The sequence below is a fragment of the Jaculus jaculus genome, chromosome 5 (genome assembly GCF_020740685.1).
Source record: "Jaculus jaculus isolate mJacJac1 chromosome 5, mJacJac1.mat.Y.cur, whole genome shotgun sequence".
Classification (NCBI taxonomy): Eukaryota; Metazoa; Chordata; class Mammalia; order Rodentia; family Dipodidae; genus Jaculus; species Jaculus jaculus.
The window spans coordinates 50,023,692-50,035,520 of NC_059106.1; the positions used below are offsets into that span (position 1 = coordinate 50,023,692).

Consider the following 11,829-nt stretch of genomic DNA (forward strand, 5'->3'; position numbering starts at 1 on the left):
AAAAAATTAAAAAAATTAAAAAATTTTTTTAAAAAAGAGTTTGGGTTGAGAAAGAAAACTGAGATCAAGGCTGGGAGTGATGTCACACGCCTTTAATCACAGCACTTGGGAGGCAGATGTAGGAGGATTGCCCTGAGTTCAAGGACACCAAGAGACTACATAGTGAATTCCACGTCAACCTGGGCTACAGTGAGACCCTACCTTGAAAAAACAAACCAAAAGAAAAAGAAAAAAGAAAGAGAGAGAGAGAGACAAAATTGGGATCAAGGATAGGTACAGAATAGAAAAAGGGAAAAAACAAAAGGAAAAAAAATAAAGGCATTCAGTTTTCAATCTATTTTGAAAGCTGCCCTTTCCCTGCATAACCTTGGTTTGTTAAGACAGTATGTCCAGACAGCTGGAGACAGTAGAAGACAGAGATAATAGCAAAGACTTTTTAAAAAAAATGACCTATGGTACTTTTTCTTAGATTCCAAATGAATGTAGCAGAATGTCTCAATTTAAGTTATTCAACACCTAAAAACAAAACAAAACAAAAAAAAAAGAAAAAAGTTATTCAACCCCATCAAGCTCTAAGCATCTATGCCCTTGCCCATATTCTGTTCTTTTCCATTTCCCCTTCAAACAAGTGCCTCCATTTTTTATTACTGCTACTTGAAAACCCTGGTTAACTGGAAAACACTGTCTTCCCTTCTCTTAAAAAGCCAAGGGCTGGGCTGGAGAGATGGCTTAGTGGTTAAGGTGTTTGCCTGCAAAACCAAATGATCCTGGTTTGACTCTCCAGGACTCTTGTAAGCCAGATGCACAAAGGGGTGCATGCATCTAGAGTTCATTTGCAGTGGTTGGAGGCCCTGCTGTGCCCATTCTCTCTCCTTTTCTCTGCCTCTTTTCTCTCAAATAAATAAATAAAATTAAAATTAAGGGGCTGGAGAGATGGCTTAGTGGTTACGGCACTTGCCTGCGAAGCCTAAGGACCCAGGTTCGATTCCCCAGTACCCATGTAAGCAACATGCACAAGGTGGCACATGTGTCTGGAGTTTGCAGTGGCTGCCGCTTTCTTCTCCTCCCTTTCCCTAATAAATAAAACATAATTTAAAAAAAAATTAAAATTAAGAAAAAAAGATAGATTAAAAAGCCAGTCAGCCAGTTGAGGGCTGTAGAGATGGCTTAGCAGTTAAGGCACTTGCCTGAAAAGCCAAAGGACACAGGTCCCACGAAAGCCAGATGTACATAGTGGTGCATGCATCTGGAGTTCGTTTGTAGAGTGGCTGGAGGCTCTGCTGTGCCCATTCTCTCTTTCTCTCTCTCTCAAATAAATAAATAAATAAAAAGAAAAGAAAGTCAAGATGAAGCCAGAAATGACTGTGCAACTGTGATCCTAACAATTGGAAGCCTGAAGCAGAAGGATCATGTGTTCTAAGCCAGCCCTGTCTACACAAGCAAGGCCTTCTCAAAAAAAAAAAAAAAAAAAAAAAAAAGCTGAGCTATTGTCTTAGAATATCTTCTAAAGAGGTTGACATGGTCTCCACTTTAACCAGTGCTGTGGTGACTATGGATGTTGTCCCTGAAAGATTCATAATATGCTGGACAGTTGGTGCTGAGGACGGCCCTATTACGAGGTGCTATGGACCTTTAAGAGGTGGATGTGCCTTTGAAGGTGACTGTGTAACCTCAAGTCTTTCTTCCACCATGCACTCCTATCTTGATGTGAGGCCCTTGCCAGAGGCCCAAAGTGAATGAGCCTCCCAATCAACAGATGGACTTCTAGAACTGTGACAGAAATTTTTTTCTTCAGTAGTTAATTGCCTCAAATATTTCATTACTATAATACAGAGCTGACTAATATGCCTAGATTAATTCAACTTCTCTTAGAATAACTTCTAACACAACTTAATTAAAGAAACATTCTTGGGCTGGAGAGATGGTTTAGCGGTTAAGCGCTTGCCTGTGAAGCCTAAGGACCCCGGTTTGAGGCTCGGTTCCCCAGGTCCCACGTTAGCCAGATGCACAAGGGGGCGCACGCGTCTGGAGTTTGTTTGCAGAGGCTGGAAGCCCTGGCACGCCCATTCTCTCTCTCTCTCCCTCTGTCTTTCTCTCTGTCTCTGTCTCTCTCAAATAAATAAATAAATAAATAATTTAGGGAAAGAAAAAAAACATTCTTCATTTCTGCCTCCACTACTGCCATGGAGCTTGTGAAAAAACTTGTGGCAAGGTGGGGGGTAAAAAAAAAAAGCAGCAGCAGGTTCTGAAGTTTACCCTTGACTGCACTCACCCTGTAGAAGATGTAGTCATGGATGCTGACAATTTCAAGGACTTCCTCCAAGAGAGAATGAAAGTGAACGGAAAGGCTAGGAACCTCAGTGGAAGGGTTGTAACCATCAAGAGGTGCAACAGCAAGATCACTGTAACTTCTGAGGAGCCATTTTCCAAAAGATACTTGAAATGTTTTACCAAAAAATATTTAAAGAAGAATAACCTATGTGATTGGTTACACATAGTTGCTAACAGCAGAGAGAGTTAGGAATTGTGTTACTTTCACATTAACCAGGAAGAATAAGGATTAAAAAAACACTGGCCTGGATTATTTTTTTCCAGGAAAAGCCCAAGACACTTGTCTTTTTATCTTTTAATGCAAGAGCACAAGAGTGGAGGAGAGGGAGAGAGAGAGAATTGACATGCCAGGGCCTCCTGCCACTGCAACTGGGCTCCAGGCATGTACAGCACCTACAGCTCATGTGAAACCCTGCGCATTTGCATCATCTTGCATCTGGCTTACATGGGACCTAGAGTCAAACATGGGTCCTTAGGCTTTGCAGGCATGCACCTTAACTTCTAAGCCAGCTCTCCAGCCCTGATCTCCTGATCTGGAATATTTTATATAAATTCACGAATAAAATTTAGAAACAACAACAACAAAAAAATCTTGGGCTGGAGACATGGCTTAGTGGCTAAAGCACTTGCCTGCAAAGCCAAAGGACCCTGGCTCAATTTCCCAGGTCCCATGCAAGCCAGATGCACAAGGTGATGTATGCATCTGGAGTTCACTTCCAGAGGCTGGAGGGCCTGGCTTGCCAATTGTCTTTCTATGTGGCCCTTTCTCTCTCTCAAATTCTGAACTGGGTGTGGTGGTGCACACCTTTATTTCCTTTATACCCAGGCAGAGGTAGCAGGATGACCACCCTGAGACTACATAGTGAATTCCAGGTCAGGCTGGACTAGAGTGAAAGCCTACCTCAAAAAAAAAAAAAAAAAAAAAAAAAAAAGGACTGGAGAAGTAGCTCAGTGATCAAAGGCACTTGCCTGCAATGCCTGATGGCCTGGTTTCAATTCCCTAGTACCCACATAAAGCCAGTTGCTAGAAGTGATGCATATATCTGGAATGGGTATGCAGTGACAGGAGGTCCTGGCACATTCATTATAAAATAAAAATAATTCTTCAGGGACTAAGAACATAGCTGCTCATTGCACAATTCTTTCTTTTCTTTTCTTTTCTTTTTAAGTTTTTCAAGATAGGGCCCAGGCTGACCTAGAATTCACTATGTGGTCTAAGGATAAACTTGAACTCACGGCAATCCTCCTGCCTCCCAAATGCTGGGATTAAAGGTATGCACCACCATGCCTGGCTTCAATGGTACAATTCCTTTTTTCTAATTTAAAATATTTTATTTATGTATTTGAGAGAGAGAGAGAAAGAAATGGGTGTACCAGGGCCTCCAGCCACTGCAAATGAACTCCAGATGCATGCACTCCCTTGTGCATGTGGCTTACATGGGTCCTGGGGAATTGAACCAGGGTCCTTAGGCTTCACAGGCAAACGTCGATGGTACAATTCTTGTATACATGTGTCTCTTGGTTTGATTCCCCAACACCCAAAAAAGCAAAACAAAATGTCTTCAGAAACATTGTCTTCACCTCTTGACTCCAATTACCTGTAGGTAACAATACTAAACTTAAGATGGATTCTTCTCTAATTTCAATATATATTCTCTGTAAGGATTCATTCATAATCTATTCAAGCAATTCTAAATTGTGGTCTAGGAATTCCTGAGAACAGTTAAGATCTTTTCAAATCTATTTTTTTAGGGGGTGCAGGTTTCACTCTAGCCCAGATGACCTGGAACTCACGCTACAATCTCAGGCTGGCCTTGAACTCAGAATTATCCTCCTACCTGAGCCTACATGTGCTGGGATCAAAGGTATGTGCACGACCATGTCCAGCTTCAAAGCTGTTTTAAGGCTAGGGAGATGGCTCAGTAGTTAAAGGCTTTTGCTTGCAAATTCGACTGGCCTAGGTTCAATTCCCCAGGACCCAGGTAAAGCCAGACGCAGAGTTGTGCATGCATCTGGAGTTTGTTTGCAGTAGCAGTAAATCCTGGGTGGCCATACTCTTTCTCTTAAATACATAAATAAAGCTAGGTGCAGTGGTGCAGGCCTTTAATCCAAGCAGTTGGGAGGCAGAGGAAAGAGGATCACTGTGAGTTCGAGGCCACCCTGAGACTACATAGTGTAGAAAAGGTCAGCTTGAGCTAGAGTAAAACCCTACCTCCAAAAACCAAACAAGCAAAGGTACCCTGAGACTACATAATGAATTCCAGGTAAGTCTGGGTAGAGTGAAACCCTACCTCAAAAAAAAAAAAAAAAAAAATCAATACAATTCATGTTCAAAATACTTGTGTGATTCCAGTCAAATTTCCTAATTACTCAGCATACTGTGTTAGCATAGTTATCATGAGACTTAGTGTTAAACCCTGGCTATCTCCTAAGCATAATCTCAGAAACATCCTCATACATACTACCTTTCCTCAGTTTACCCCTCACACCATGTCAAATGTTTAAAATGTTTAGGAACACAGAAAAATCCAGTGAAAAAGTAGAATGCAGCCAGGTGTGGTGGCCCATGCCTTAAACCCCAGCACTTGGGAGTTACAGGTCAACTTGGGCTAGAATGAGACTCTACCTTAAAAAGCCAAAATAGGGTTGGAGAGATGGCTTAATGGTTAAGGTTTGATTCCCCAGTACCCACGTGAAACCAGATGCACAAGGTAGCACATGCATCTGGAGTTCATTTGCAGTGGCTAGAGGCCCTGACATACCCATTCTCTCTATTGGCCTCTTTCTCTCCCTCAAATATTTTTAAAAAGCCAAAACAAAATGAAGTAGAATATAAAATTATTAACAGATCAATTTGGGCTGGGAGATGGCTCACTGGGTAACATGCTTGCTGCATAAGCATGAGAACTCCAGTTCAGATTCCCAGAACCCATGTAAATGCCATGCAGGCAAGGCAGCCCTTTTGAAATTCCAGGGCTATGGAGACAGAGATAGAGGTCACTGGGGTAAGGTGGCCAGCAAGACTGGCTCAATCAGCAAGCCCTGGATTCATGAGAGTCACCCTGTCATATTGTCTCAGTACATACTGTAGGTAGTGATCAAAGAAGAAACTGGGACTGGAGAGATAGATGGCTTGCAGTTAAGGCGCTTGCCTGCAAAGCCAAAGGACCCAGGTTCAAATCCCCAGCACCACATAAAGCCCGATTTACAAGGTGGTACATGTGTTTGAAGGTCTTTTGCAGTGGCTAGAGGCCCTGGCATGCCCACCCCCTCCCAAATAAATAAATAAATAAACCAATAAATAAATACATAAATAACATACTTTTAAAACTTATTTAGTTATTTACAAGCAGAGAGAGAGAATGTATATGGGCATGGGCACGCCAGGTCCTTGAGCCTCTGCAAACATACTCCAGACACATGTGCCACTTTGTGCATCTGGCTTTACATGGGTACTGGGAAATTGAACATGGGTTGTTAGGCTTTGCAAGCAAGTGCCTTAACTATTGACCCACTTTTCCCACCCTAAATGAATAAACACAAAGTACTAACAACTCCTGGACCACTTATTTGTTGGGGTACCAGGGACCAAATAGAGGGCCTAGCCTAGGCAAGTGCTCCCACTGAGCTAAGCCCTCAGCTCTAAATATATATTTAGGCTCTTGTTCCTAATGCTGATTATAATATAAACAATGCAAACTCTCACTTTACATTATCATCTTTTAAAAGTCATACAAAAACATGCATCCAAACTAGTTTCTAGAAATGTAAGTGTGGTCAACATGGGAGCTATTTTCCCATGGATACTCACTGTGGGAGAACCGCTGAGTGATGGGGGTTCCAGGATATGGGTAAGTCCGGCTCTCCCATTGAATGTTTCCTTCCTGGACAGCCTTCATGAAGCCATGGTAACACTGGTGGGCTACACCTAAAGGCAAAAGAACAAAGGCCTCAGCTTAAATGCTTAACTTGTGAATAAAATTATTAAAACTGTGCCTTTCAACATTTTTATCACTTGAATAACTCATAAATTCTTTGAGGAAATCCAAACATTTTTTTTTTTCCCCAAGGTAGGGTCTCCCTCTAGCCCAGGCTGACCTGAAATTGACTATGTAGTCTCAGGGTGGCCTCAAACTCATGGCCATCCTCCTACCTCTGCCTCCCCAGTGCTGGGATTAAGGTGTGCGCCACCATGCCAGGCTTTCCAAACTTATTTTTATTCAAATAAAAGAAACAGAATCATAGAATTTCAAAACTGGAAGAACCAATCCTTTTGAAAAATATATTTCAAAGGGGAAAGTGTGGTGGGGGGGAGGGAGGGAATTACCATGGGATTTTTTTTTATAATCATGGAAAATGCTAATAAAAATTTTAAAAAATATATTTATTTATTTAAGAGAGAGAGAGAAACACACAGAAGAGAGAGAGAATAGGGGCACCAGGGCCTCTAGCCGCTGCAAATGAACTCCAGATGCATGTGCCACCTTGTGCATCTGGCTTACATGGGTACTGGGGAATTGAATCTAGATCCTTAGGCTTTGCAGGCAAGTGTCTTTACAGCTAAGCCATCTGTCCAGCCCCCAATCATTTTATTTTACTAAGAATTACAAAATTAGCTCACAGAGGGGGAGGGGATATGGTGGAGAATGGAGTTTCAAAGGGGAAAGTTGGGGAAGGGATGGCATTACCATGGGATATTTTTTGTAACCATGGAAGTTGTTAATAAAAAACATTTTGAGGGCTGGAGAGATGGCTTAGCGGTTAAGCGCTTGCCTGTGAAGCTAAGGACCCCGGTTCAAGGCTCGGTTTCCCCAGGTCCCACGTTAGCCAGATGCACAAGGGGGCGCACGCGTCTGGAGTTCGTTTGCAGTGGATGGAAGCCCTGGCGCGCCCATTCTGTCTCTCTCCCTCTATCTGTCTTTCTCCCTGTGTCTGTCGCTCTCAAATAAATAAATAAATAATGAACAAAAAATATTAAAAAAAAAAAAAACATTTTGAAAAAACATTAGCTCACAGTATGACTTGGTCCCTTTCAGCTATACCATGAGGTAATACAACAATACAACTGGCATTATTTACTACAAAGCAAAGGGATGAGGGATAACTTAGCTGTGTGAAGAAATACATGAGCAGTGCCTAGAATGTAACTGTTGTTCCATAAGTACCTAAAGATGGACTGTGGCAATCACACATTCTCCATTCTTAGCAAGGATATACAATTATCTTATAGTAGATAAGATGAATTCATGTCTGAGGAAAGTTTTAGTTATTTTTTTCATTTTTTTAACATTTTTATTTTATTTTTATTTATTTGAGAGAGAGAGAGATAGAGAAAACGGGCACAACAGAGCCTCTAGCCACTGCAAATGAACTCCAGACGCATGGGCTACCATGTGCAGCTGGCTTATGTGGGTTCTGGGGAATCAAACTTGGGTCCTTAGGCTTCAGAGGAAAACACACTCACCACTAAGCCGTATTTTTTTTCATTTTTTTTTTCCAAGGTAGGGTCTCACTTTTGCTCAAGATGACCAGGAATTCAGTATGTAGTCTCAGGCCTTGAACTCATGGTGATCATCCTACCTCTGCCTCCCAAGTGCTGTGCTTTATTTTTGTGTTTGTGCATGCATGTGGGTGAGTTTGTGTGGCTGTCAGCAGTTGGTATTAGGCTGTTTCTGGCTTCTACATGAGTGCTGATGATCCAAACTCAGGGCTTCATGCTTGGGGAAGGGGAAAAGCACTTTACTGAATGAGCCATCTCTCCAGCCCCAAAGGAAAGTTTGTTTGTTTATTTATCATCATTATTATAATTTTGGGTGTTTTCAAGACTTTTTTCAAACTCTAGCCCAGGCTGACCTGGAATTCCCTATGTAGACTCAGGGTGGCCTCGAACTCATGGCAAATCTCCTACCTCTGCCTCCCAAGTGTTGGGATTAAAGGCATGCGCCACCACACCCAGCACAGGAAAGTTTTTTAAAGAGTTAAGAGCTTTTACGATAATGACAGATACATGTCACTTTACAGTTTTTCAAATTCATACGTATCTAATGCCAAGTGTGAACCCTAATGTAAACTGTGGACTTTGGGTGAGAATGACAGGGCGCTGTCGGTTCGTCAGGTTTAAGAAATGTACCACTACAGTGGGCAGCATGCATAAGGACAGAGGCCAGTAGCATGCAGGGGTAGGAAGCGTGTGGGAAATGTTTGTGCCTACCACTATTTGTTACTAACCAAAAATATCTTTTTTCTTTTTCCTTTTATTTTCCAAGATAGGGTCTCACTCTAGCTCAGGCTCACCATGAGCTCAGTAGCCCGAGGCTGACCTCAAACTCATGGTGATCCCTACCTTAGCCTCTCTAGTGTGGAGATTAAAGGCGTGTGCTGCCAAGTAGTGTATCCCAGCACTTGAGAGGCTGAAGAAGGAGGATGGCATGAGTGAGTGCTAGGCCACCCTGAGACTACATAGTGAATTCCTAGGCTGAAGTGAGACCATAGCTGGAATTCTGGGGCCACGGGGTGGGTGGGGGACAGGGATTGCCATGGCCACACCCAGTCCTAAAATTTCTTTAAAAAATAGCAGAATCTGAGCTGGAGAGATGGCTTAGCAGTTAAGCACTTGCCTGTGAAGCCTAAGGACCCTGGTTCGAGGCTCAATTCCCCAGGACCCACGTTAGCCAGATGCACAAGGGGGCACACACGTCTGAAGTTCGTTTGCAGTAGCTGCAGGCCCTGGCGCACCCATTCTCTCTCCTCTCTCTCTCCCTCTCCCTGTCACTCTCAAATAAATAAATAAAAATTAAAAAAAAATTTTAAATAGCAGGATCGTGGCGTACCCACACTTCCCCACACACAAACTGCCTCTTTCTGTCCCAAATAAATAAATATATATTTTTTTAAAAAAATATTTTCAAAAGGGCTGGAAGCTGGGCGTGGTGGCACACACCTTTAATCCCAGCATGCTGGGAGGCAGAGATAGGAGGATCAAAGTGAGTTTGAGGCCACCCTGAGACTACATAGTTAATTCCAGGTCAGCCTGAGCCAGAGTGTGACCTTACCTCCAAAAAACCAAAATAAATAAATAAGGCTGGAAAGATGGCTTAGGGGCTAAGGCACTTGTCTACAAAGCCAAAGGACCCAGATTTGATTCCACAGGACTCACGTAAGCAAGCTGTACAAGGTGGTGCATGCATCTGGAGTTCATATGCAGTGGCTGGAGACCCTGGCACACCCATTTGCTCTCTCAAATAAATAAATAAACATTAAATATATACATATATATAAAGCCAGGTGTTGTGGCACATAACTTTAATCCCTGTACTCGGAGGCCAAGGTAAAAGACTGTCAGTTTGAAGGCAGCCTAAGACTACATAATGAATTCCAGGTCAGCCTAACCCTACCTCAACAAAAGAAAAAATATATATACATATGGCAGGCCAGGCTGAACCTAGAGGCTTAGGCCTGTGATGCCAGCACTCATGAGGCTGAAGCACAGGGTCATGAGTTTAGGACCAGCGGGATTACATAGTGAGATGACCCCCCCCCCACACACACACACACTAAAAAAGCCAAATAAGTAAACAGTTACAATTTTGTGTGCATGTGCACATGTACTTGGGTAAGTGGGCAAGCAGGAAGAGGCCAACCCTGGGTGTTATTCCTTAGGTTCTGCCTACCTTGTTTGAGACAGAGTCTCTTGCTAGGCTGGATCTTGTTAACTAGGTTATGCTGGCTGGCCAGCCCTGAGGACCTACCTGTTTCTGCCTCCCAGAGCTAGCACTATAAGCTCATGTCACCACATCCAGCTTTATTTTACAGGATCAAACTCAGAACCTCAATTGCAAGGTAAGCACTTTACAGACTGAGCTATTTCCTAGCTTCCCCTTTTTATGGTGATAAGATCTCATATAGTAACCCAAGCTGGCCTTGACTCATGGTAATCCTCCTGCCTCCCCAGTACAGGTGTGAGTCACTACACCTACTTAAGTGATATTTGAAAGGTGACATTATGCCACCTTAGTGGGCCTTTAAGCAGGCCCACAATATATAATTATCCATGTTTTCTGATGGTGGGCCACTACTGTGATGGCTTGATTCAGGTGTCCTCGATAAACTCAGGTATGCTGAATGCTAGGTTACAGCTGATGGAGATTTAGAAATTAATGCCTCCTGGAGGCAGTGTATTGTTGGGGGCTAGTTTAGGGATATTATAGCCAGTTTTCCCATGCCAGTGTTTGGCACACTCTCCTGTTCTTGTTGTCCACCTGATAAAGTGATCTTGAAGGTTTTGTAGAGAATTCAAAGTCCCCAAATGGCCAACATAACACTAAAGAGAAGCAAAGCACAGGACTCAGACCCCCAAGCTTCAAGAATGGCTCTTTTTCATGGCAGATGAGTAAATAAGAGCAAAGTATAGGACACACATTCATGACAGTGTCATAACAAAACCCAGTACTTGTAGGAGGATCACTATGAGTTCAAGGCCAAGCTGGGATATATTGAGACCCTACCTCAGGGGAAAAAAAAAAAAAAAAAGCTAGTCATGGTGGTACATACTTTTAATCCCAGCACTCAGGAAGCAGGGGTAGGAGTGCCACTGTGAGTCTAAGGCCACCTTGAGACTACAGAGTGAATTCCAGGTCAGCCTGGGCTATGGTAAGACCCTACCTCGAAAAACAAAAAACAAACAAAAAAGCAAAACAACAACAACAAAAACCCCTCAGTACTTGGGATACTAACCTAAAAAATTAATTTCAAGAGCTGGTAGTGGCACACGCCTTTAATCCCAGCACTCGGGAGGCAGAGGTAGGAGGATTGCCGAGAGTTTGAGGCTGCCCTGAGACTACATAGTTAATTCCAGGTCAGCCTGGACCAGAATGAGACCCTACCTCGAAAAACCAAAAAAAAAAAAAAAAAAAAAATCCTAATTTCAAAACATGTAGTCTAGGGTTGGACAGGTAGTTTAGTGGTTAAGTCACTTGCCAGCAAAGCCAAAGGACATAAAGCCAGATGCACAAGGTGGCGCATGCAATGGCTGGAGGCCGTGGTGTGCCCATTCTCTAACTCTCTTTTTTTTCTCCCTCTCTCTCAATCACAAATAAATAAATATATGAAGTAAATAAATAAATATATGAAGTAGTCTAAATTTACTTGATTGAAAAAAAGGCTTACTTCTTAGAGCTACATGAGCAGCTATAAGGCAGTTGGTATTGATAACAGATAGACCAATGATGGGAGGAGAGAACAGAAAAGATACCCCCAAATGTAATCCAATGATACTTAACAAAGGAACCAAGACCAGGAAGTAGAGTAAAGACAGCCTTTTTCAACAAATGCTTCTGGATACTTACCTGCAAAACAATAATTTCCAAAAGGGATTGATTGCCCATTGAAGTACAGGCTTCCTTGAAGAAACAGAAAATCTAGATGACCTTGGGCTTGGAAATGACACCAGAGGCACAGCAAATGAGAAATACAAGAGATAAGCTGGACTGACTCCATTAA

The 11,829-nt window shown here is 42.6% G+C and overlaps 1 protein-coding gene and 1 pseudogene across 1 annotated transcript in view; one reads left to right on the forward strand and one right to left on the reverse strand.

Moving 5' to 3' along the window:
- Positions 1-11,829, reverse strand: part of Fbxo42 (F-box protein 42) — a 102,634-nt gene that overhangs the window by 58,749 nt on the left and 32,056 nt on the right. The window contains exon 3 of the mRNA XM_045149410.1: positions 6,143-6,259. Coding sequence (XP_045005345.1) covers positions 6,143-6,259 — 117 coding nt within the window. The remainder of the gene's footprint in view (positions 1-6,142; positions 6,260-11,829) is intronic.
- LOC123460733 lies at positions 2,184-3,593 on the forward strand (annotated as a pseudogene).